Here is a 24,421-nt window from a genome sequence, read left to right on the forward strand (position 1 = left end):
TCAGGGTCTTTTCCAGGGAGTCTTCTCTTCTCATGAGGTGGCCAAAGTACTGGAGCCTCAGCTTCACGATCTGTCCTTCCAGTGAGCACTCAGGGCTGATTTCCTTCAGAATGGAGAGGTTTGATCTTCTTGCAGTCCATGAGACTCTCAAGAGTCTCCTCCAGCACCATAATTCAGCATCAATTCTTAGATAGTAGTCGCCTGAATTGGTAGGGAGAATTCCAGAAGAAGAAAACAGCAGAGTATCGATTTGGGACTGGAGGGAATAGGAATTCCTTGATTGACTCACCTAGACAATGACAAGCCCTAAGGCTCCTGGCCCTGTGGCTTAACGATCCAGCTTTGAAGGGCAAAACCCCCAGGTTGAATGCCAGAGGCACAAAACTGCCGTTGCAGCACCAGTTTATAGGGATATTGGTCGAGTTTACAGTTCTGCAGTGATGGTGAGAAGCCAGGCTTCTGGGTCCTGACCTTGGTTATACCTCAAGCAACACTGTGGTCAGATATTTTTCTGGGTGTAAGCAAAGGAAAATCTGGATTGTGGGGTAACACCACAAAAAATACCTCAACTATTTTCAGATCACTCTGAAAAGGTGAAGGGCATGGGGTTGTCGGACGTAGAGCTCTTGGAGCGGAGAGTAGATTTAGATAAAAATCATGGGGCCAGGCATGCTCTCTGCATAGTGTTGCCCTGGATGGATCTGGGATCTGTAATGGGAACTAGGATTTCTGATTGCTTTCATGTATGAAGAGGGTGAGGGAGCAGCAGGGCAAAGCGGGGTAGGAGAATGCAGCTATTTCCCAAGGAGCTGGGGGTCAATACCACAATAGGTAGAAGTCAATACAGATGCGGTGACGGTCATAGAGCTGGTGAGAAGAAATATGGTTAAACACCCCAAAAATGCTTTGCTTTTAAAAAAGACACACACATTCAGGCAAATGCATGAATTGAATAATGCCTGCCTGCATGTTTGATAACCATTTACCGTTATTATCTGAGAGTGTTAAGGCATAAGCTCCCTATGCAGTTCCATTTATTGTTCGCCAACATCACATGTTCATTTGCACCAATTCCTTTTTTAATGAATATTTATTGAATTTTATAACAAATAATAATACAAATCTCATTCATCATTTTATATACAATTATTCTCCCTCCCCTCCTCTGGATTTCCCTTATCTCCCCCTCTGCTGAGTTATTTGGTTTTATTTATTGTATCCTGCTTTCCCTACACAAAAATAAAATCCCTTATCATTTCTCTAAAATATCTGTTACTCAAATGAAATTGTGATAACCATTTACCATCATTATCTGAGAGTGTTAAGGCATAAGCTCTCTATGCAGTTCCATTTATTGTTCGCCAACATCACATGTTCATTTGCACCAATTCTAGTCTTCATTTTTTAAAATTTTATTTTACCAGTTTACCTGGGAGAGAAAACAAGGTGAAAGGCCAATCATGTACAATAAGCCCGCAACCTGCGCACATTCAGCTTTATGCACTTGGCAAAAAAGAAAAAAGAAAAATAAGTAGAAAAGGAAAAAATACTTTTGCATTCCCACCCCCCGTCAGATTGCACCAAATGAGTTTTGACTATGCGTGATTTTGGCTTTAGGCTTGATCTCCCGAACGTAACCCCCATGTAAATTGTGGGCTTGCTGTACCGGACTCTCCGTTTCAGGATCTCCATGTGAAAAATCAATGTTACATTGGCCACATCAGGTATGAAGGCTAATTTGAATAAGCAATTTGTTTTTGTGTCTTGGTACTGCAATTTCCCATTCCCAGTGCCTTCAGGAATGACATTTCTCTGATTCACTTTTCGTTCCAGAAATACATGGATTGCACCAACGATGAGGTGATGGGGATAGATAGGATAGATGGGAGGAACAGATATTGTCATCGTTCCTTGCTTGTGAACTGCCCTGTGGCATCTGACTGGTGACTGGTGGGAGACAAAACGCGAAACTATCGTAACCGTTGGTCAGAGCCAGCATGGTCACCCTGCTTTTCTTGTTTCTCTGCCAACCACAAGGGCTTATGGGGAAACCCTTTGCAACAGCAGTTCTAGAGAACTTCCTTTAACTCATAAGGCCTCCCTGCCCCACCCCCATTTTTTTTAAAAAATATTTTTGCTTCATCTATCATCTAACTTATTCTAGTTGAGCTGTAGTGCAGCTTTAGGACTGCCACCCTAAAGCTTCAACAGAAATCTTAATATAGCCCTAATATGATAAAAGGAAATGGTACTTTAGGGGGGGAAGCATGATGTATATTCGGGGGAGGGGGGAGAATAATACTATAAAGAAACATATCCCATGAGGTGTGTAGCCATTTGGTGCCACACCAGCACAGTGGCAACGGAATGGAGTAGCCTGATAAAAGGTCATGGCTAGCTGGAACCCTGAATCAGAGAACTTTGCACTGCAGCTTTTTGTTGCAGGTCCTGCTTGAATTTTATATTCTCTGCACATCCTAGGTCCATAGGATATGATATACGTTACCTTATTTTTCACTCTATAAGATGCACCAGACTACAAGACACACTTAGTTTTTGGAGGAGGAAAACAAGAAAAAAAATATTCTGAATCCCAGAAGCCAGAACAGCAGGAGGGATTGCTGCGCAGTGAAAGCAGCAATCCCTCTTGCTGTTCTGGCTGCTGGGATAGCTGTGCAGCCTGCATTCTCTCCATAAGATGCACACACATTTCCCCTTACTTTTTAGGAGAGAAAAAGTGAGTCTTATAAAGCAAAAAATACAGTAACTTGTTTACTGAATAAAGGTAAAGGTAAAGGGACCCCTCATCATTAGGTCCAGTCGTGACTGACTCTGGGGTTGCGGCGCTCATCTTGCTTTATTGGCCGAGGGAGCCAGCGTACAGCTTCTGGAGCAGTGCATGGAAACGCCGTTTACCTTCCCGCCGGAGCGGTACCTATTTATCTACTTGCACTTTGACGTGCTTTCGAACTGCTAGGTTGGCAGGAGCTGGGACCGAGCAACGGGAGCTCACCCAGTCACGGGGATTCGAACCGCCGACCTTCTGACCGGCAAGTCCTAGGTTCTGTGGTTTAACCCACAGCGCGACCTGCGTCGCTACCGGTATCTTTTACAAGTATGTGTCTTATGTCCGTGAATCTGTCTGTCCAGTTTTCCTCCTAAGCCAATTTGTCAGCATGTGGATGGGAAAAGTACCGTTGCTGAAAAGCAGGCGGGGAACGCAACCTGCAACATTTCACTCCCACCTACACAAATGCCTCTTCCTCTTAGGAATGACATGAGGGGACAATCGCCACTTTCTCCTGCGTTTTAGGAAGGCACTCGGGTCTTTTGACCCTGGCAGCAATTGCCTTGATCCCAACCCCCTATCCCAACTCTGTTTGCATACCTACAAATCAAATATTTGGATGCCTGGTGTTACTTCACACTAAGGAAAGGGAAAGAAGACTATCATCTGCAGGTCTGGAAGCAAGGGTCTGGATCGCGCGTATATCAAAGTGATGGTGCTGACCTTTAAAGCCCTAAACGGCCTCAGTCCTGTATACCTGAAGGAGTGTCTCCACCCCCATCGTTCTGCTCAGACACTGCCTTCTGGCAGTTCCCTCACTGCGAGATGTGAGGTTGCAGGGAACCAGGCAGAGGGCCTTCTTGGTAGTGGCACCCGCCCTGTGGAACGCCCTCCCATCAGATGTCAAGGCAATAAGCAACTATCTGATATTTAGAAGACATCTGAAGGCAGCCCTGTTTAGGGAAGTTTTTAACGTCTAATGCTGCATTGTGTTGTTAATATTTGGTTGGGAGCCACCCAGAGTGGCTGTGGAAACCCAGCCAGATGAGCGGGGTATAAATAAATTATTATTATTATTATTATTATTATTATTATTATTATTATTATTATTATTATATAATATTATAAATGCAGATTGGAAGGTGAACAATAACTGGCGCATGTCCTCTCTGTTGCGAAGGCTTTTTGCCAGCTGTATACGATATCCACCAAAAGAAGCCAGCTGTTAGCATGCAGAGGCTTGGGGCCCACACTGGTTTGTGAACAGATCTGCCACTTCCACAGTTCAGCTCTCACAGAAAGGGTGGTAGCTAAGGCTTCCTTGGGGCAGCCTTGGGCTGGGAGCTATTACATTCCCTGCCTACCCAGTGAAGTTTTAGCAACAGTCAACACCCTCCTACTGTATCTAATAGGCCCAGTGGATCATAGGAGTAGCAGGTGTTTGGGGATATATGAGACACCGACAGGCAGCCTACCTTAGAATGGTACTTACTTTGAACAAGGGGGGCAAGGAGCCTAAAAACCTACTTGTAACACCTGCCTCCTAATCCCAGCAAGGGAGAAAATTGAAGGTATTCAGTGATTCATGTTATACATTATACCAGGCTTCCTCAAACTTGGCGTTTCAGATGTTTTTGAGACTACACTTCCCATCATCCCTGACCACTGGTCCTGCTAGCTAAGGATCATGGGAGTTGTAGGCCAAAGACATCTGGAGGGCCGAGTTTGAGGAAGCCTGCATTATACAGTATACATTCAAGCAGCCTACATACATGTAAGAAATAAGATTCTATTGGCATGTAATTTACAATATGAGAAGCCTGAGCGGCAGGTCCCAGCAGAATTATTGGAGCAACTCTATGGAGAAAGTAGGTCAGCTGGCTTTAAAAGTGCTACCAGGAGTTGGGAGAGACCCTCATACAACTACAGCAACAGTCTATCTCCTCGTGCGCTGCTAAGAAATTTAAACAACGAAAGTGGGTGAAGTGACAGAATTCAGCCCTGGTGGGTCAAATCCAGCTGCGCCCTAGAATTAAGCAAGTGTTCCGATCGTGGCTTAATGTACTACATCCCCCAGAATGCCTTTGAACACGTTTGTTTCCATCACCATCTTTTTCAAATCTTTGTGATTAAGAGTGAAACCGCTATTAGTAAGAAAGGAAAATAACCTTCTTAGCGAAGTATAAATATGCCATTTGATCTCCGCCTTGATGAAACTGGTAGGAACACTGAGCTCTTCTTCTTCTGCTGGTTTCTGTCACTGCTCTTCAGCCTTGACTCTCCAGGTGTTACTGGACTAAAACTTCTATCCTCCCCAGTCAGTTTAGCCAGTTATAGGGGTGATGGAAGATGTAGTCCAGAGTTTCCCAAACTTGGGTCTCCAGCCGTTTTTGGACTACGACTATGGGACTTTTAGTCCAAAAACAGCTGGAGACCCAAGTTTGGGAAACCCTGATGTAGTCCAACTTCTGAGGACCCAAGGACTATATTTCTTGTTTCTTCCTGTACCACCCCGCTGTGACTATCAACTACTTATTTTTTTAAAGGGGAGTCTTGGTCTATCTCAAACCTCACGTTAAGGGTAGCCAAATTCTGTGCGATTGCCATAAAACCTAGGGAACAAGCTGTGCTATCATAACAATTAAGGTTTTAAATGATAATTTTAGGTTATATGTTAGTGACTAAGTTTTAATTTATATATTTTTTAACTGTTGCTATATCTGTATTGTCCCTGTCATACCTAATTGCAAATTCAAATGTATCCCATGATGGGGGTCCATGATGAGGCAGGATATTAACTAAAACATTTATACAAATAAAGGAGTCTTTTGCAGGACCTAATGTTTGATTCAGGGGACAGCTTCGAGATACCTTTGTGTAGTTTCATTTTCCTATAATAGGTTTTAGAGCACCACCTTCTGGAGAACTTCAGTGGTTGCATGCTGCAACCACCTGTTTACAGAGCTACCAACTGACAAAACAAAAAGTGCTGAAATGCAGAATCTCAGTTCAATTTGCTATTTTAAAAATCCAAAACAGGTTGGACTCAACCAGGAGAAAGCAACATCAAAAGCCAGCCACTAAGCTGATGCAATCAGCATCCAGAAACTGCATTTTTTTTTAACAGACTTACAATGTAAACCTATGCATCTCTGCCCAGAAGTTAAGTTCACTGACTCCAATTAATCTAACTTCCAGGTAAGCACTACAGAACTGCAGCCTTAGTCAGCACTGGACTGGGTTGCTTCTAGTTTAAGATAATGTATGGCTTGTACAAAAGAAAACCTAGCCAAGATGAAAAGATAACCCAAAAGGGAAAAGGATCAGGCAGAGAAATAATAACTCAGGTGAGGCCTTGACAAACACACAGCAAGTCCTGTTTTGGAGGCCTAGGATAGCAACTGAGTCCCTTTAGACCAAGGAAAGGAATAGCAGGAAGACAAGGGGAGCCACTCAGCCACCCTGACCCCTAGGGCAGAGAACATCACGGGCCAAGCCTTCTCCAAGAAGCTGCAGGATGTGACCTGGTACTTTAGCATGAACAAACAGCTTGCATTAGAGATCATCCTCTTTTTTCTTCTTCCTTGGGGCTTGCAAGAATTCGCCCCAGGCATCTATGTTTGAATGCAGTGAGTCCAGTCAAACAGAAATGAGGATGAAATAAGCAAGGGCTGCAGGTCAGTTGGCAGAGACATGTAGACAAGAGAGACTTGCAAAGGTAATGAGATACAGCAATAGCAGGGTGTGGTGAAGATACTGGGCACATCCTAGCGCTAGCACTTTCTCTCCTTTGCTGGTAAGCCAACAGGCTGCTAAAAAGCTCTGTCACAGGGAGAAAAATTAGCTGCCCATTCGATCAGCGAGATGCAATGATTCAGGGACTTCCTTGCACTTTTCCCTCAGCTGCTTGGAGCTCAACCCACAAGCCCTAAGGAGGAGGAGAGAATCATGGGATAACTGCTTCTCTACAATACCATTATGAAAGAAGTAGTGGATTTGCTGTACTCCTCCCCTGCAAGCAAGGACATAGGGTAGCAAAATACCACTACTTAATCATTATTTAATGGAAGAGTAGGGTCTAACTCTCGCTCTCAGGTGTTACTCTTTTCAGCCTCCTTAATTAGGCCTACAGGACTGTACTGAAGTTATTATTATTCTTTATTAAATTTATATACCGCCCTTCACAAACTTTCTAACAATTCCTGGATTTATACGTAAGTCCTTAGACACATACTGCAATTAGTCCAATGGCAGTGTGTGTAACTGCGTATGTGCCTCCTAAATTTTAATAAACTGGATCTAGAGCTTATAAGTACAGCTATTTGCACAGCTTCATCTGTCAGTTAATGTCATTAGTTTCCACCATAAGACAAATCCAGGGATAACATTAATCCTCTCCTTTAAATGACGGAGGGAAAGCAAAGCAAGAAATTCCGAAAATGTGTAGCTGCATTGTGAAAGGAAAAGGTAATAATGACTCTCCAAGGCCAAGACTCTCCAAGGCATTTATATTTATAGAAAGGGGAATACACATGGTATTAAATATATGTATGTACATACAAATCTGAACTTTTTAAAAAAAGGAACCTTCAATAAAACAAGTTTGGACAGTTAAGAGCCAACTGTCCATGCTAAATCTTGGGGGTTTAATCCACCAGTTTCTTAACTGATTTGATCACAGTCCTTGGACAGCAGAGGCAAACAGCATGTATTTCCCAGGATCAGGGAAGAGCAAACCAAGCACTTTAGAAAGACAGGAACCTGGTTCTGTCCAAGAGTCACTTTGCATCCAAAGCCAGATGTGACCATTTGCTTTATGGGGTGGTGCAGAACACCTCCTTTCAGTAGTCTTGCAACAGAACCTTTTTTGACTCAACGTAGAAGCAAAAAGACCATTTGGTAATAATCCTGAGTATCTGCATCATATCTGGGCAGCTCCTGGAACAACTAAAATGTATCTTCATCTCCTCCTAACTTTGGGGCCTAGATAAATCTTTTGCATGGTAAGCACTGAATTAATATTTTCTAGCAAGGATATTTACCGCAGGAGGGGGGCGATTCCCTTGACCCTCTTCTTGTATAGTTTGTAGGACACCCAGCATGGGGGTAAGAATTTAATTCCCAATCTTGCACAGCAATAAGATATATGCTTCTTTTCTACATGTTGCCTTAATATTACCATTAGCCAAGCCAAGTCTTTCCTGGGCAACTAGGGACCCTCTAAGGCTCACCTTTTCTCCAAGTCTCAGGTGACTTAGGAGGGGTCTGATAGTGTGACAATTGGAGTAAAGCAGAGGTTACAGTCCAAGCGTCCTTGTGGACCAAAAGTGAAGAATCAGCTAACATTATTGGTGGTAGTCATACTCCTGCTGAAGGGGGAAACGCTGAACAATTACAGAAGCATCTCATTGAGAAAGTCACCTTAAAGGAGATCCCATGGCTCTAGGCAGGCTGCTCCATCCCCACACCTGTCCATGCCACATCTTCATGATGACACTTCCAGGAAGCCATCTGTTGGAGCTCTTTGGTATCACGGGATCAGTGTCGACAATTGCAGTGGAAAGACGAGGGTCTTTTTCCAGCTGGAAGTTACCGGGTTATGGATTTGTCCAGAGGAGCCTGAATCATCTGGATTTTTGACACTAACCAGAACACACTTTTTTCCCTTTTGAAACAGCCCTTTTGCTACCTGATGTAGAAAGCCTGGCATCCAAACAGGCCTAGGAGATTTCACTCCCAACTCTCGTGGAGTCCTCAGCGCTGAAAAGGGCGCCGCACTTTCTTCCGCCGTTTCTGCTTCGAATCTCCTTTCTGGGAGGTACTGTCCACCTTTGATGGAGGGGCAGGAGGGGTTGGCACGCTCCCCGGGGACGGCGGTTGGGGCGTGCTGAAAAAGTTCCCGTTCGGCATTTGTCCGTGGTTCCCTTGGAAGATGCGGTTGAAGAAATCCTGCAGTTCTGCAGCTGAAGCAGGGCTGCCGTCTGAAGCAGCTCTTTCGAAGGGGATGGGAAGAGCAGAGGAAAGGGAAGAACAAATGATACTATCAGATCCAGTGCTGACTGCCACAGACCATGAAGCTCGGCTTAACAGTAAAAGCAGGAGGTGGAAGGTACACTTCGGAGCTTTCAACTATGTCAGAACCCTCTTCACCACATGCAAAAGGTGCCAAATTTCTATATGGTTTCAATGGGACCAGTTTCAGCACAGGTTATGAGGACTCTAGGGTCAAGAATCTGGTCTCTGGGTTTTAAATACTCTACACTCAAGTTGCTGTAATAAAGTGTATCAACCTATTGAAAAAGGTCAGAACTAGCACTGCTCATGCACAGGAGTTGGAGGCAAGTTATCTGGAACACTTTATGACTGTGACTAACCCATAAAGATAAAGGGACCCCTGACCATTAGGTCCAGTCGTGACCGATTCTGGGGTTGCAGCGCTCATCTTGCTTTATTGGTCGAGGGAGCCGGCGTACAGCTTCCGGGTCATGTGGCCAGCATGACTAAGCTGCTTCTGGAGAACCAGAGCAGCGCACGGAAACACCGTTTATCTACTTGCACTTTGATGTGCTTTCAAACTGCTAGGTTGGCAGGAGCAGGGACCGAGCAACGGAAGTTCACCCCATCGCGGGGATTCGAACCGCCAACCTTCTGATCGGCAAGTCCTAGGCTCTGTGGTTTAACCCACAGTGACACCCGCGTCCTGCGTGACTAACCCATAGAAGCTGGCAACTGCAATGAAAAATGTGTTCCAAATTTCCAGTGAATTGGGGGGGGGCGCAGGGAAGTAGTCCTAGACTCACGAGCTGCAGACAGAAAGAAAACTGAACACCTGTTAGCTAAATACTTAGAACTGAGATGAGTTGTTCCCTGCCTGTGCATACAGGCTGTTTTAACACAACCATCACTGGCAAGCCATGTTGTGTACAGGACATCAGAACCCAGATCATCTCCATGCAGAAGAGCTCTGATTGTGCCCAGCACTCCCCCATGTATTTATATAGGAGCTGGACCACTTGTGGCCTCTTGTATGTATGGAGCAGATCCACTCCCCACATTGTACTGAATGGGAATCCTCACTCACAGAATACAGTACACAGGTCTTTGGATGGGGTTCACAGAGCCTGGTATCACTTTAAAAGTTAAGGAAGGACTCATCCATGTGCAGACTAGGGGACAGAACATTTTTTAAGGGGAACAAATAAACAACATCATTCATCACTGACCTCTGCCGTCCTCCTGAGCCCCTTGATCCAAAAGATATGTGATATGGAACACGGTGTGTGTCTGGGGAGATTCCTACTCGCTGACAGCCAGCCCATTCTGCACATTAAAAAGGAAAGAAGTAAACTATGAAATGGTAAGAGGTATTTGCCTCTCAGAGAAAGCAGGAATGCCATTAGAATCCGAGCTCCTGCCTTTAAACAGTAACCGCAATCCCAGCGGCAGCATGATTTATCATTCACAGGGCACCCCATCCAACTATTTAAAAATCTTTCTCAAGGGGTCCTTCTTTGGGGAGTCAAAGTTGTCACTGTGTTTTGAATGAGAGGTGCGTTTGCTTGCAGTAAGCGTGCTCGCAGCACAAAACGCAGAGCTGCCCAGCTTTAACTTAAGGTTCAAAATCTACACAGCAGACCACCCATGCTGAACAGAATACAAGGTGCCTATAAAGACCTTAGAATCTATTCCATGAATGGCAAGTATCCAATGGGAGGAAAGGGGAATATAGTTTTAAAAGCCCATTTAACCACCTTCCTTCCACTTCCATTCCCACTTGTCCAGAAGTGTGGTGCCGTTACCTGTGATGTCGTAAACCTTTCCATCCATCATGGCAAAATACGTGATCTTCAGCCCTAGCATACTGGATTCGGCCCAAAAGTCTCCCTCCTCGGCCGCATGAAGCTTGCTACATTCTGCACAGTAGCGAGCATTCAGTGGGTCACGATCCATCTCAAACCGCCTGCAGCAACAAAGAGTATATGAGAGACCAGAGAGTATGGGTGGGTGGGTGCCTGATTTTCTAGAGTTTGGAACCTTTAAAACTCTCCTCCCCATCCAATGTTTCTTCATTTCAGAGGGGGCTGAGATTCTGAATCCAAAAATGGTTAGAAGAATCAGTAGCCCTAAGAAGAGGGAATAGTAGCTAAGCCATGAATGAGAGCATCACCTCTCCAAGCTGTTGGAAACCTTCCCTGCAGTTTTTTCTTATGCTTTAACTTCTCCAGCTACTGACCACATTCCCAAGCTTTCCAATGGATGCTTAGAACCATTTTTCTTATCAAATAAAGATAGTATACAGTCCCTCTGCCACATGGCTTTGCTTCAGCAATGCCCAGCAAGAACTGAGATATTGCACACTCTGGAAAGCAGACACGCTCTCGCTATTATTGCACCCGGCCTGAAATAATAGTGGGACCATTAAGGAGATAACAGCAGCTGGCCACTTACCTGTGCTTCCCCTGACACTTGTTACACATCATTGTATTCATGGCTTCTTTTAGGTCATCCTGAAGCTTAGAAAGGAACTCGTTCATGGATTTGGTCAGCTCTGTCTCTGCCATGCGCTTGCTTGAAAAGAGCAACAAGGGAAGTCAGAAGCCAATGGCGGTAGCATCAGTACAAAAAACCTGGACAATGCCAGACTAAGGCTGCGATACTAAGCACTTTAAAGCAACAGAACTTTCTTCTAGTGACGACAACCAGGACCAGGCAGTAAGAAATAAGTGCCATATGCTGAAGCAGTATTAGCCCCCCCCCCAGCCACTTGTCTAACTTATATGCCACTCTGTCGCTGCATTTACACTGGTGACTTCAAAACCAGGTACTCCTAAATATAACTGATGCAGATACATTCTGCTTCTCATATTGGGGAATCTTCCAGTGTTTTAAACAAGCAGGAACACTTTCATAACATGTCAAGGCATTGTGGGATATACAGGGAACTTGAAAGGAGTTCACTATAGTGTGCTCAGTAAACAAAATGTTCCCCAACATACAGTGGTACCTCAGGTTACATACGCTTCAGGTTAACGCTTCAGGTTACACACTCCACTAAGCCAGAAATAGTGCTTCAGGTTAAGAACTTTGCTTCAGGATGAGAACAGAAATTGTGCTCCGGCGGCGCGGCAGCAGCAGGAGGCCCCATTAGCTAGAGTGGTGCTTCAGGTTAAGAACAGTTTCAGGTTAAGTACGGACCTCCGGAACGAATTAAGTACTTAACCCGAGGTACCACTGTATTCCCAGATACTCCCTGGCAGTGTAGCTTGGGCTTCAGTTAGATCACACAGCAAACACATGGTTGTTATTTCAGCCTTGCATTTGACGCCACTCCGCCTAACTCCAAATATGTGTGTATCCTTCGCTGTATCCAGTTTCTCATGAGGTGACAGGAATGGCTAGGAGTTTTATTTAAATCATGCTGCTATTCCTGAGAGTGTGTCTGCATCCTCCAACAGAACATACTAGACTCTGGAGGACTCTGTGCCAGACCAAGGTGCAAGGACAATTGCACAAGAATTGACAATAACGTAAGTCAGGCTTTCTCAACCTCGGCCCTCTGGATGTTTTTTGGCCTACAACTCCCATGATCCCTAGCTAGTAAGACCAGTGGTCAGGAATGATGGGAATTGTAGTCTCAAAAACATTTGGAGGGCCGAGGTTGAGGAAGCCTGATATAAATAGACCTGAGACTGTTCCTTGCTAGGTAGCAGGTAACTTCAGATCTTAACAGTTAAAAAAAAAACCTTACCCAATTAATCTACTCACAGTTGAATGATTAGCCTGCTAAACAATTGATTACATCTACATACAGGGAAAGCAGTTGTAATAAAAGCACACTTTTTTTTGTTTTGATGATGCACTTGTATATCACGGCATGCAACATTTTAGACGTAGAATCCCCTTTCTGCCTCATATAGTGCAGAGGTGGAAAATGCCGCTTCTAAGACAGTGCCCTCCATCCTCATTTTTTATGAAGCCTTATTGTTGCTGCTGTTGTTACTTTTAAAAGATCTATTGCCCAATTAACTGGAAGTAACTTTTTTTTTTCTTTCTGATTACACCTTCCATTTGGATCAACTAAATGAAATCTAGACCTTCCACACCCTTCCCACTGGAGCTATGTTGCAAATCTAAATCTAAGCCTACTTACTCAGAAGCCAGTCTCACAAAACAGTGGCTCTTTCATGCCAGCATGTTGAAGCCTGGTTTTTAGAGCGCCAAACCTTTCTACAAGAGCTGGGAGTCAAAGCAGTGCAGTACCTCAAACTCCTCTGGGTCTTCTCCTCAGAAGGCCTTTAGGCCAAGAGCACACTCTGCAAGCTTATCTCCAGCACTCTTATCTAGTTACAGATAATGCCCTTGCACAATTGCCAGGTGGAGAAGAGTTCAATTTCTTCTTTCTACTAATTTGGATACATTAATTTACTACAAGTCACAGAGGATGGGGGGAGTCTAGTGATAATACACTTCTTTCAATTAGATATATAGATATATAGATATAGGTAGATGTAGATATAGATATATAGATATATAGATTAGATATAGGGACGCGGGTGGTGCTGTGGGTTAAACCACAGAGCCTAGGACTTGCCGATCAGAAGGTCGGTGATTCGAATCCCCGCAACGGGGTGAGCTCCCGTTGCTCGGTCCCTGCTCCTGCCAACCTAGCAGTTTGAAAGCACGTCAAAGTGCAAGTAGATAAATAGGTACCGCTTCAGCGGGAAGGTAAACGATGTTTCCGTGCGCTGCTCTGGTTCGCCAGAAGCGGCTTAGTCATGGTGGCCACATGACCCAGAAGCTGTATGCCGGCTCCCTCGGCCAATAAAGCGAGATGAGTGTCGCAACCCCAGAGTCGGCCACGACTGGACCTAATGGTCAGGGGTCCCTTTATCATCAATTAGATAAAGGATAAGGTGCCACCACAGTATTGGCCTTTACCTCTAACGGAGGGCAAAAGCAGAGGTCAACACAAGCAGCAGTTAGAGGTACAAGCTCATTTTCAAAACCATTTATCCTGAGTATCTGTATCCAGCTGTGAATACTTGTGCTCCTGTGCATATTAATAGTGTGTTAGAGATGCACTTACTCCTAAACAACCCCATGATGGGCACTCAGGAGGGCTTGATTGGCTATTTGTAGGAGAGTTAATAATTTAAGAGAATCATACCCCACCTTTCCATTTTCTTTATAGGGCAGCATTTTGCATACATCTGGAACATTTAAATAACTCTTGGTCACAAGATGAGGCCAATGATCAGGGCCTCATTTGCAGTGCATCTTCCTGCCCATTATATATGGCCTTACTTTGAGAGCAGCACCCTCCCAGTCCACAGGTAATGTGGACTCTTGATTCCAAAACATTGTGGCCAAATGGATTTCAGTCCACTCACATTTCATATTCCTTCCTCCTCTCTGGATTGCTGACAATATCCCAGGCTGCCCGCAGTACCTTGAAGGCCTCTTCTGCTCGCGGGTGCTTATTCTTGTCTGGGTGAACCTGTGCAACACCCCACCCCATCCCAAAAACAAACAGAAAGTCAGAAAATGCCTATATTGTGGCATCAATAGCATTTAGTTTTTTCAGCCCATGGGAAAAGCACATCATATACGTGAACGAAGTAATCCTTTTTATTTATATATTTAATTTGTATTTTCCAAAAGTTTCAGTATATACATGCATATTCTATATATTTTTATCCATCTATTCCCTTTAGACTTCCCACCCCACCGTGGCTTCCTGTTTTTCCTTTTTATGCTGCATATCCTTAGCCAGGAAATTACCACCCATTATTGTTCTGTTTGTTAACCTAGTTTGTAATTACTGCTCCATAATAATAAAATAATAAAAATAATAATTTATTACTTATACTCCGCCCATCTGGCTGGGTTTCCCCAGCCACTCTGGGCGGCTTCCAAAAGGATATTAAGAACACAATAAACATCAAACATTAAAAACTTCCCTAAACAGGGCTGCCTTCAGATGCCTTCTGAAAGTCAGAGAGTTGTTTATTTCCTTGACATCTGCTTATATGTCAATTCCTACATGCAGATTTATTTGGTTGCTGTACCTCTTTAGAATTAATCTATACATAATTCCCATTCCTCCCTCAGCTGTGTTTCTCCCTGACCTCTAATTTTTGTTGTCATGCTGGCCAATTCTATATACTCTGCCAATTTCTTTATTCATTAACTCAGTAATTCTAATAGGGACCTTGTAATTTAGACCGGCATTCTCATCCACATATCCCATGACAGAATAAGAGTGGCAGAAACTTGAACCAGGACTTCTGATTAATACAGGCATGTTTTCTTAATAACAGCATGTTTTCTGTTCAAAAGCTCAGACTGGAGAGACATGCTTCCTCCAATGTAGCCATACCCAATCATAACAAGGAATGAACGAGATACAACTGCTTTTGATTAAAACCAATCCTTGTCACAAATGAGGCCAGCCCCTGTGGTTAGATTAGCAGTTCCCAGTGAAGACAGGGCCTGAAGTCTGAGTCCACTCCATGTCTGCCCATGGTCCCACATCAACATTGCACTACTGCAGTTGAGTGTTGCCCTTTTAACTCATTTTGGGATGGGCGAAAGGGAGCAGATTTGCATCCTTAAAGCTTCAGGCTGGTAATTTTCCAGCCCTAGGAACTAGGCGGAAAGTTTACCACCTGAAGGCATTAAGTCAAGACAGGTTTAACCTGGCTTCCCAGCATACTGCTGCTTGATACCTGAAGCAGAAAAACTAGCAGAGTGATTACTCATCACAATGGCCTAGACAAGCAAGCTGCTGACAGTGATCATGCCAGCCTGATAAAAGAAAGGATTAGCAAAACTTTGTCCCTCCAAGTAGCACACTAATCTTGGAGGCCCTAGAGTGTGCAGCAGGGCATGGCAGATGAGGCAAGAGGAAGCAAAAGGACTGCTAAACCTACAAGCGAGAGACACTGTTGAACAAACTGGCTGCATAATATCCTCTCAACCTCCCCCTCCACACAAACCCACCTTAAACTGCTAACTGTGCCAACCAGATGCAGAGGGGATCCCTGCCTGCACTGCTGCACCTCGAAGAAAACCAGCAGTAGCTTTGCAAATCTAGTGAACACAGCGGTATTCATGAATTGCAAGCACATGCCAGCCCAAGGCAGCAGAGAATATGATGGCACCTTTCTCAAGACACCCAATCGTCTTCCTCCAGCTCAAAAGGAATGTGCTCACCAGTACTGCCAAGTGCCGATAAGCTCTCTTCAGCTCAGCATCCGATGCAGTTGCCTCCAAGCGCAAGACCTGGAAAGGGTTCAGCTCTTCTTCGGGGGTATGTGCCATAGCCAGCAAGCGTGCCACCTCTTCACCCGGCTGGTATGGCTCAGATCCTCCAGGAGACCCATTATAAACAGTGTCCCCTCGCTGACTGGTCCTTAATCCTTTGGGCATCCAAAGGAGGGTTTGCCACTTAAGCAGCAGGCCGGCTGCCCACTTGCAAGTCCTGCTTTCTTTAAAGAGGGCCCAAACTTGAGGCAGGTCAACGGCTGAGACAATCCAGGCTCCGTGACTGGTGTGGGCCAATCTACCCACGACACTGAAGAGGGCTGATTTAGAGACCCGCCAGCAGAGTCTCAGGCTACCCAGGAGAAGCATGAGCACCAGAAAGAGTATAGCACATAGCATCTTAAGCAGGCGATAAGCTACACTAAGCCACGAGCCCAGCCACCACGTCACTTTCCTGCAGCCCAGCCTGGCATGCTGGATCCAAGTCCGCATGCTGGTTCGGATGGTATCCAGATCATGAGCGCTTAAGGAGCAGCACGAGTACAGGAGCTTCCCACCAGCTTCCACACCCTCGCCACACCTGTGGGTGACCTGCACAATCAGGCTGATAAAGAGTTTGAAGCAGGAGACGCAGAAGGAAGCTAAGCCCTCCAGATGTTTGAGCAGCTGGACTTGGACGTCATGGTGCCGCCCACTGTCACTCCTCTTCCTGGCCTGCCTGTGCTTTCCCCCAGATAGTGCAAAACGCCCTTCGCCCTTGGCTGCAGAATGGTGCTTTTGCTGCCGGGCAAACTTCCTTCCACCGGGAGCCCGAGTACAGTCTGGGACCTCCTCCTTCGCCTTGGATGCCGCATCATCTTCAACGTCTTCCTCCTGACCTTGTGGTAACTTGGAAGGGCCTTTCTCCTTGGAGGCCGAAAGCCAGTGCTGGCAAGTGAAACCACACAAGCCATTCCCCTTCTCTGAATAAGTTTCGGAGGGATCGGGGATATCTCCTTGACAATTACAAGAGCCAGCTTCACTGTAGCCAGCAAAGTGCAAGTTGCCGTTATCTTGATGGCTCCTTTTCTTCCAAGTGGTTTCGGTTCCTCTAGCACCCTCCTCCTCGCCCAAAATTCCAGCTTCTCCAGCAGCCTGCTCACAAGCCTCTGCCGCTTCCAAAACCAGCCCCTCTTTGCCGGGGCAACCTTTGCAACTGCAGCACTCTTGGGAGACCTGGCTGGCGGCTAGCAGGTCGCTTCCTGCATCAGCACCGCCTGAGACGGAGCTGCTCTCCTTCGCCATACAAGGGCTGCCAGTACCCGGAACAGTCCTGCCCAAATCAGGGCAAGCTGGCTTGCGTTCAGACAGATCTCCAGTCTCACACCCAGCGTCCTCCATGGCGTTGGGCTTCCAGGGTTGCTCTGGCCTCGACGAGTGGTTAAGTTACAGCCATCGTCGATCCCTCCGCCTGCAAAAAAGCAATAGAATAGTAACAGGAGAGATTCAAAATCCAGGCGATACTTCTCAAAACCGCAGCACCAACCCGCCCCCCCCCCGACGCCCCCCACCCCACCCCAACCCCCAGTAATGGTTAACAGGAAGCGAGATCCCTACCACCCACTTCTAGGACTAGGGAGGGGGCAAAGGAAAGTGGGGGCCGCTCCATGCTTGGGGGGGGCGGGAAAGGACTCAAAATGTGGCCCCCAAACGAAGGGGGGCAGGAGACACGAAAGAAAGCGGGGAGGACGGAATAGGGGGGGGGGAAGCTTACCTGGTCCTGTTGCCCTGGCAACGAGAGGGGGCGCTACTTCCCCCTCCTCCTGCCCCCTCACTCCCTCTCTCCGCGAGCCTCCACTTCCGCCCGCCTATGTGTGACATCTCGTTCCCCGCCTTCTGCGTCCGGGTCAAGTGCGTGGGTGGGTGGGGGGGGCGGGGCGCGTGGTAGCGTCATCGCCCGTCCCGGCCACCTCGTTCTTTTTCTTAAAGGGCCCGAGCCTTCCTCTCAGCGCCGTCTTGCGGCAGCGCCTCCCTCCGACTCTTCCGGGATCCGAGTGGGTGGGGCGAGGTCGCCTGGCGCGGTTGCCTCGGACCGATCAGGGGGCGGGAGGGGCTTGGGCCGCCGGTCGGCTGGCTGGCTGGCTGGCTTCTCTAACGGCAAAGGTGATTCAGCCTTATCCAGGGCGCGCAAACTTCGTGCTCGTCGGATCGGCTCTGTTTTATTTTCTAGGAGCCACCAGATCCCTGCCGGCCACGCCCAGATCCAGAAGAGATCCAGCTAAGAGTTAAAGAACAACTGTGCCTCTGAGCACATTATGAGTCTAGGAATTCGTTTCACGCGCAAAGGTCCGCGCCTGGATAGATTTCTTCGCTCTACATGCCAAATTTAGCGGGGGTGGGGGGAGGAAATATTCCTCTTGTTGCTGTTTAGCAGCTGGGAGTCAGAAACCATTCCCAATCTTATAACAAGTCACCCCAGGCATCAACCAGTCGATCTAGCTTCTGCCTACCCCTGATTATTTTTAATCTTGTTTGCATCGGTCTGCCTCGAGAGACATGCCAGGGCGGTGTGTATGGAGGTTCTGGGCTAGCCAGACTTTTAAAATATTTATATTTTACTAAGGTGGTTTCAGTTAAAAGAAATAAAGTGATACAGGGGGAAGAAAAGAAGGAAGTGACAGGGAGAAAAACAACACCAAAGATTCGTATAAAATTTATATGCCAAAAAAAGCAATATACAATATTCCTGTACATTCTTAAATAAATTGGTATAGTGTTATTGTTATTGTCCTAGCGCTTGTGTAAATGTTAATAGCCTACTACATTTTGTATAAACTCATTCCAAATGTTATCATATTTATCCCTTACAGAGTCTGTGCCTGTAAGCAGTCCATTCATAAATTGCCAGTGATGTCATATCATCAGTCCACTGATTGAAGGGTATCATACCTTTATTTTTCCTTTTTTTTAATGAATTTTTATTAATTTACATCAAAAGAGAAAACAAAAAAAAAAAAAACATATTAGTTTCACATCGAAATTTCACAACTTATTCCTTTTCAGGACTTCCTCCAGCTTATCCGTAAATCATCCGTAATTATAGTTTAAGTTACGCATTTCTTAATTTTATATTGACATTATTTATGTCTTTCTTTCTATTCCCTTTAGACAATATTTCTTAGTCTTTCACAGTGCTTCTTTAAATCCCATTAGTGTTATCTGACACTCACTTATATGTTCCAGATATTCCACAAATTTCCCCCAGTCCTTTATACCTTTATTTTTCCAATTCCTCAATATCAATCTCTTGGGCACCATTAGAACACGGAAAATCCATTTCCGTTGCCCCATTGATAATTTCCATACTGCAGGTATATAGTTCAATAAAATATTTTCCGCTGAAATATTTAACTTTTTCTGCACAGTCAGCCCTTTCTCCCAAAACTTGTTAAGTAAAGAACACTGTACAAACATGTGTTTCAGAGAGGCATTGTTCTGGGCTACCCAGATGACAAGACCCCTCCTCCCTTCTCAGCCTTGCTGATGTGATCTGAAGGAAAGCAGAGCAATGTATTTGGAACCACCTTGAATTTATCTGCCATCTCCAATACAGTACAGCAAGAAATCAATAATGCTTGCTTCTGAACAAGCATACATACACTGGATCTATAGCTGCAAGTTTTATTTAAGTCTGGTCAGTGCTGAATCAGTTAAAAGTAGAGGTGACCAAGACTCAACTGTCAGAACCATGCACTTAATCCTAGGAGGACAGTAGTGAGGGCAAAACACTGCAAAGAGTAAAGGCATTTTTAAGACAGGGAACCCTCCAGATAATACTAGGCAGAATAGGTCACTGGGTCAGTATTTAAAGTACTGCTGAATGAGCTGACCTTGCTTGCCAAATACAGTGGTTCCATGACAAATGGATCAATGTGGAAAGAGCTCCCTGAGGGTAGAAGTTTGAATGCCACTGTGATAAATCAAAGCAAAGCATTTTTAAAATTAAGACCTGAAAAGCCTGAGGTATTGGATCAAAACTTGAGTTACTAAATCAATGTTCCCTGCAAGACATAGCTCCATTGTTAGCAAGATAATTTCCATTTTGTGGATTGAAACAAGTGGGCTTCAGTCTGCAAAAGCTTGTGCTGCAATAAATCTGTTTGTCTTTAGGGTGCCACAAGACTCTTTTTCGATTTCATGATAAGAAAGGCATTCACTGATAGTGATCAGAAGTTTAAAATGGAGCAGACAAAGTCCCTGAAGCAAAGCAACAGGAAGCATTGTAATGTTTTTTGCTTTTTTAGCACATCATTTGAAGTATGATTTGAGTGGTGCTGTGGTCTAAACCACTGAGCCTAGTGAGCTCCTGTTGCTCGGTCCCAGCTCCTGCCAACCTAGCAGTTTGAAAGCACATCAGAGTGCAAGTAGATAAATAGGTACCACTCCAGCAGGAAGGTAAACGGCGTTTCCGTGCACTGCTCTGGTTTTGTCAGAAGCGGCTTAGTCATGCTGGCCACATGACCCAGAAAGCTGTCTGTGGACAAACGTCGGTTCCCTCAGCCAGTAAAGCGAGATGAGCACCGCAACCCCAGAGTCATTCGTGACTGGACTTATCTGTCAGGGGTCCTTTACCTTTACAGTGGTACCTCGGGTTACAAACGCTTCAGGTTACATACACTTCAGGTTACAGGCTCTGCTAACCCAGAAATAGTACCTCGGGTTAAGAACTTTACCTCAGGATGAGAACAGAAATTGTGCGGCGGCGGCACAGCGGCAGTGGGAGGCCCCATTAGCTAAAGTGGTGCTTCAGGTTAAGAACAGTTTCAGGTTAAGAACGGACCTCTTGAACGAATTAAGTACGTACCCAGAGGTACCACTGCATACATCTGTAGCTACCCCCGTTTTCATGATTTGGACTTTACAGTGGATGAAGAAATGGAGACTCCCAAGATTAAAATAAAGAGCTAGGCAGGGCAAATCTATAGCCTCCAGACTAGAGTGGTACTTTTGCTACCTGAAGATCAGCACAACCTACAGTAACCATGTCTATTCAAGAAGTCTCCTTGAATTTAATAGGGCTAACTCTTAGGTAAATGGAGTTAGGATTGCAGGATCCTGTACTTGCCCAGCAGAAAAGTTGAGAAGGAAAACACCACTACAAAAAGCAGAGAATGGAAACATGCTTCCGCAGGCTTCCAAGACTCATGCAAAGGCCTGGGCTGCAAGAGTTCTCTCCTGACTGTATACTGAGGTCATCTAACAAAGCCATGCAAAGATTGGTTATGGAACTCCCTTCCCCTGGATATGTGCCCAGAACCTGAATATCAACTGGAAGCACTTGAGAATATTTTCATTTGGGCTGGCTTTTACCCAAGCCTGAGTCCTAAAAGACCATGCAGTCTTCCGAGGGAAATTGGTGCTTCAGGAAAAACATTATCTCATTCAAAGCTGCAAATGCTAATAATGTAAAGGGTTTTCAAATCAAGTTCCAGTTTTCACCAGCAGAGGACAATTCATCCCCTTTAAACTCCCCTCTCTCACAAGAGGCAACAGCTGGTAGATATGCATTGTTGCAAAGGAAATTGGCGTGGGCATGTCCTGGCTGGCATTGTGGCATCTGGGGAATGAGTTGGACCTTCGAAGCCAGGGGTATATCCTGTAACTTGAGGAAGCACAAACTCACCGAGAATGCAGATCCAGTGATTTGGGAGTCTGTGGGAGCAGCTTGGAAATTTGGCTGCCTTCGTAGAGCAAGGAACAATATTTTCCGATCTTTTGGACACAAAATCTTCCCTACTACATTTCTGCTTGGGGTTTCATTAGATTCAGCCAGGTGTGTTTCCTCAATCCCCCAGACAACCTGCTTCCTTCCACGTCTTGGAGTTTCACAGCAGAATCTAGGACATAGCTGGATTAATTATTAGTTGGAATAAGCTATAGAATTGGGCCCTTACTGCAACTAAAATATCTAAGGATACTTGGACATAGCAGGTGAGTAGCATAAGATTACACTTCCCAAGAAGAAGGTACCGTACATGAAAACAGTATACTCAGTATAGTAAAAAAGGTAAAAGTAAAGGACCCCTGGACAGTTAAGTCCAGTCAAAGGTGACTATCGGGTTGCAGCGCTCATCTTACTTTCAGGCCGAGGAAGCCGGCATTTGTCCATAGACTGCTTTCGGGGTCATGTGGACAGCATGACTAAACCGCTTCTGGTGCAACGGAACACTGTGATGGAAAGCAGAGCGCACAGAAACACTATTTACCTTCCCACCACAGTGGTACCTATTTATCTACTTGCACTGGTGTGCTTTCAAACTGCTAGGTTGGCAGAAGCTAGGACAGAGCAATGGGAGCTCATGCCGTCGCAGGGATTCGAACCACCGAACCACGACCTTCTGATTGGCAAGCCCAAGAGGCTCAGTGGTTTAGACCACAGTGCCACCCGCTCCCCTTTGTCAGCATAGTAAACACATGCAGTATAGTCATACACATGCCTATTCATAAGACCCATTCAGTTCAATGGGACTTCTAGTTACGAGGGCATAAGATTGCAGCCTAAAACATTGCTAATCTTATGATTTAACAGAGTAACCCTAGCTGTGTCTACTCAGAAGTAAATCTGATTGAATTTAATGAGGCCTTCTCTCAGGTAAGTAGAATTAGGTTTGCAGCCTTAGCCTGAAATCAGAATGGCAGAGACAGGGCTGGTTGGAAAATTATTTTGGAGGAAGCGGACCTGCTTATGAAAACATAAGATGGATGAATTTCTGGTCAGTTACTGATTTGAGAATGGCAGTGAAATGTACCAAGAACTTGGGTTGCAGAAGGACATCACAGGTTCTTAACTATAAATGTGTACTTTCCACATTGTTGGAAGAGGAACACACCACGTCCAGATTCTGATGTAATGGTAAACCAGTCTTACTGTGCCCATGTGTATTTCTGCAAGGTGGCAGGAAAATCAGGGGAGGAGTGAAGAGGCAGTGAGTTTTGCTCTGAATACCTGCTTGCTCATTCACACTAAACTATGGTTTGGCTTAGCACTACATGGGAACTGGGCCACTGAGAAACTGAGCCTTTGGGGGGAAACTAGAGAATGGCAAATCATGATCAGAGCTCTCTTTACATTTTTTTCTAAAAAGATGCCACAATTTGGTCTATTGACAGCAGTGCTGGGGCTGGGGAGATTCAATCTCGCAGCCTATATTTCTGATGAAAAATGAACACACACAAATCAGATTTAGGGAATACTTCTATGTCCCATAAATTTAGTCAGGTGTGGTGTGCTGGGTCGCACACCCAGCCACCCAGAAACAACTTGATCATCATCCAAGCATGGCTCCCTTGTTTAATATGTCGTGGTGGTCCATTTCCCCTTTGCAGATTTTGGATGGTGTGCAGAACCCCTTTTACATGTGGTTCAGAAGCTGAGCTACAGCTATAAAGACTTGTTAGAACCTAGAAGTGAGGAAGTTTCTACTTAGGCATGACTTTTGTCCACCCATATATATATATATAATGATGATGGCTTTTTAACCAAGTGAAATGCCCAAGGCTATACATGAAGTTAGCAGCCAAGTCCCATCAAATGCCAACCTTTGCCCAGATCAAACAGCTATAGAAGCCACATGCCTTTATTCCGGTTTTGGACTTCTGATTATAGACAGGGGGGAAAAAGACAGCCCACAGTGATTGCTTCTAAACCCACTCCTCTGCCCTGACCCACTAAACCCCATTCTCTCCGATCTGCGGATTAAAAAAAAAAAAAAAAAGGTTATCCTGCTCCCATTCTCCCTTCTTTGTGATGACTCAATAGACTCCTCTTTCTTCTCCCCCAGAGCGCTGGCAAGAACTCAAAGCCCTCTGGCTCCCGGCCTGCTCTCCATTCTAACCCACCAGCAGCAAACAGAACAGCAGCAGGGAGCTGGTCATGGGTGACCCAGCCACTGTGGGACAACCCCTCCTCCTAGGATCATGCGCCTAGTATTACGAGTACCGGGCCCTATGGGCCTTGGGTGCTGAGAGTTGCCTCCGACACAAAGCCCCCTCTGTTTGCTCCAGCCAGGGCCTGAGAGAATCCAGTGTGCCTCCGAGGAAGGCAGGGGCAGAGCGCACATTGTTTGGAGACTTGCAGGAGATCGCAACATTTGGACATTATTACCCATCTCCCCGGGGGGGGGGAGGAGAAGCAATGCCCTGCAAGTGAAAAATCAGCACCGAGGAGGCCCCGATTCTGTCTGCGGTGGAGGAAAAAACAGAGAAGCTTATGGCACCTTAAAGATCCAACACGGACTCGAATCCGCAAGAAACTCATGCCCTAATGTGAATCTTTCAGAGGCCGATCAGAAGATTCTTTGTCCGTTTTGCCGCAAAAGATTCATATGG

At 45.5% G+C, this 24,421-nt stretch overlaps 1 protein-coding gene across 1 annotated transcript; it reads right to left on the reverse strand.

Annotated features, from left to right (window-relative positions):
- Window positions 1–7,279: 7,279 nt before the first annotated feature.
- DNAJC14 (DnaJ heat shock protein family (Hsp40) member C14) lies at window positions 7,280–17,945 on the reverse strand. The gene is made up of 7 exons (XM_081849652.1): window positions 17,808–17,945; window positions 16,004–17,504; window positions 14,179–14,285; window positions 11,237–11,356; window positions 10,588–10,748; window positions 10,012–10,108; window positions 7,280–8,780 (listed from the first exon to the last, which is right to left on the reverse strand). Exons 2-7 carry the CDS (start codon window positions 17,432–17,434, stop codon window positions 8,543–8,545), a joined length of 2,154 nt encoding a protein of 717 aa, XP_081705778.1. The 5' UTR covers window positions 17,435–17,504; window positions 17,808–17,945; the 3' UTR covers window positions 7,280–8,542.
- Window positions 17,946–24,421: the final 6,476 nt, after the last annotated feature.

The sequence above is a fragment of the Podarcis erhardii genome (assembly GCF_964252035.2).
Source record: "Podarcis erhardii genome assembly, chromosome: 2".
Classification (NCBI taxonomy): Eukaryota; Metazoa; Chordata; class Lepidosauria; order Squamata; family Lacertidae; genus Podarcis; species Podarcis erhardii.

Excerpts from the sequence above, each read along its gene's own strand:
- DNAJC14 (XM_081849652.1), bottom strand. The coding sequence starts at position 17,434 with ATGGAGGACGCTGGGTGTGAGACTGGAGATCTGTCTGAACGCAAGCCA. Across the intron at positions 14,286-16,003 it reads ATCGGCACTTGGCAGTACTG|GTTCACCCAGACAAGAATAA; the intron begins GTGAGCACATTC and ends GGTGTTGCACAG. Across the intron at positions 10,749-11,236 it reads AAGTGTCAGGGGAAGCACAG|GCGGTTTGAGATGGATCGTG; the intron begins GTAAGTGGCCAG and ends TTGTTGCTGCAG.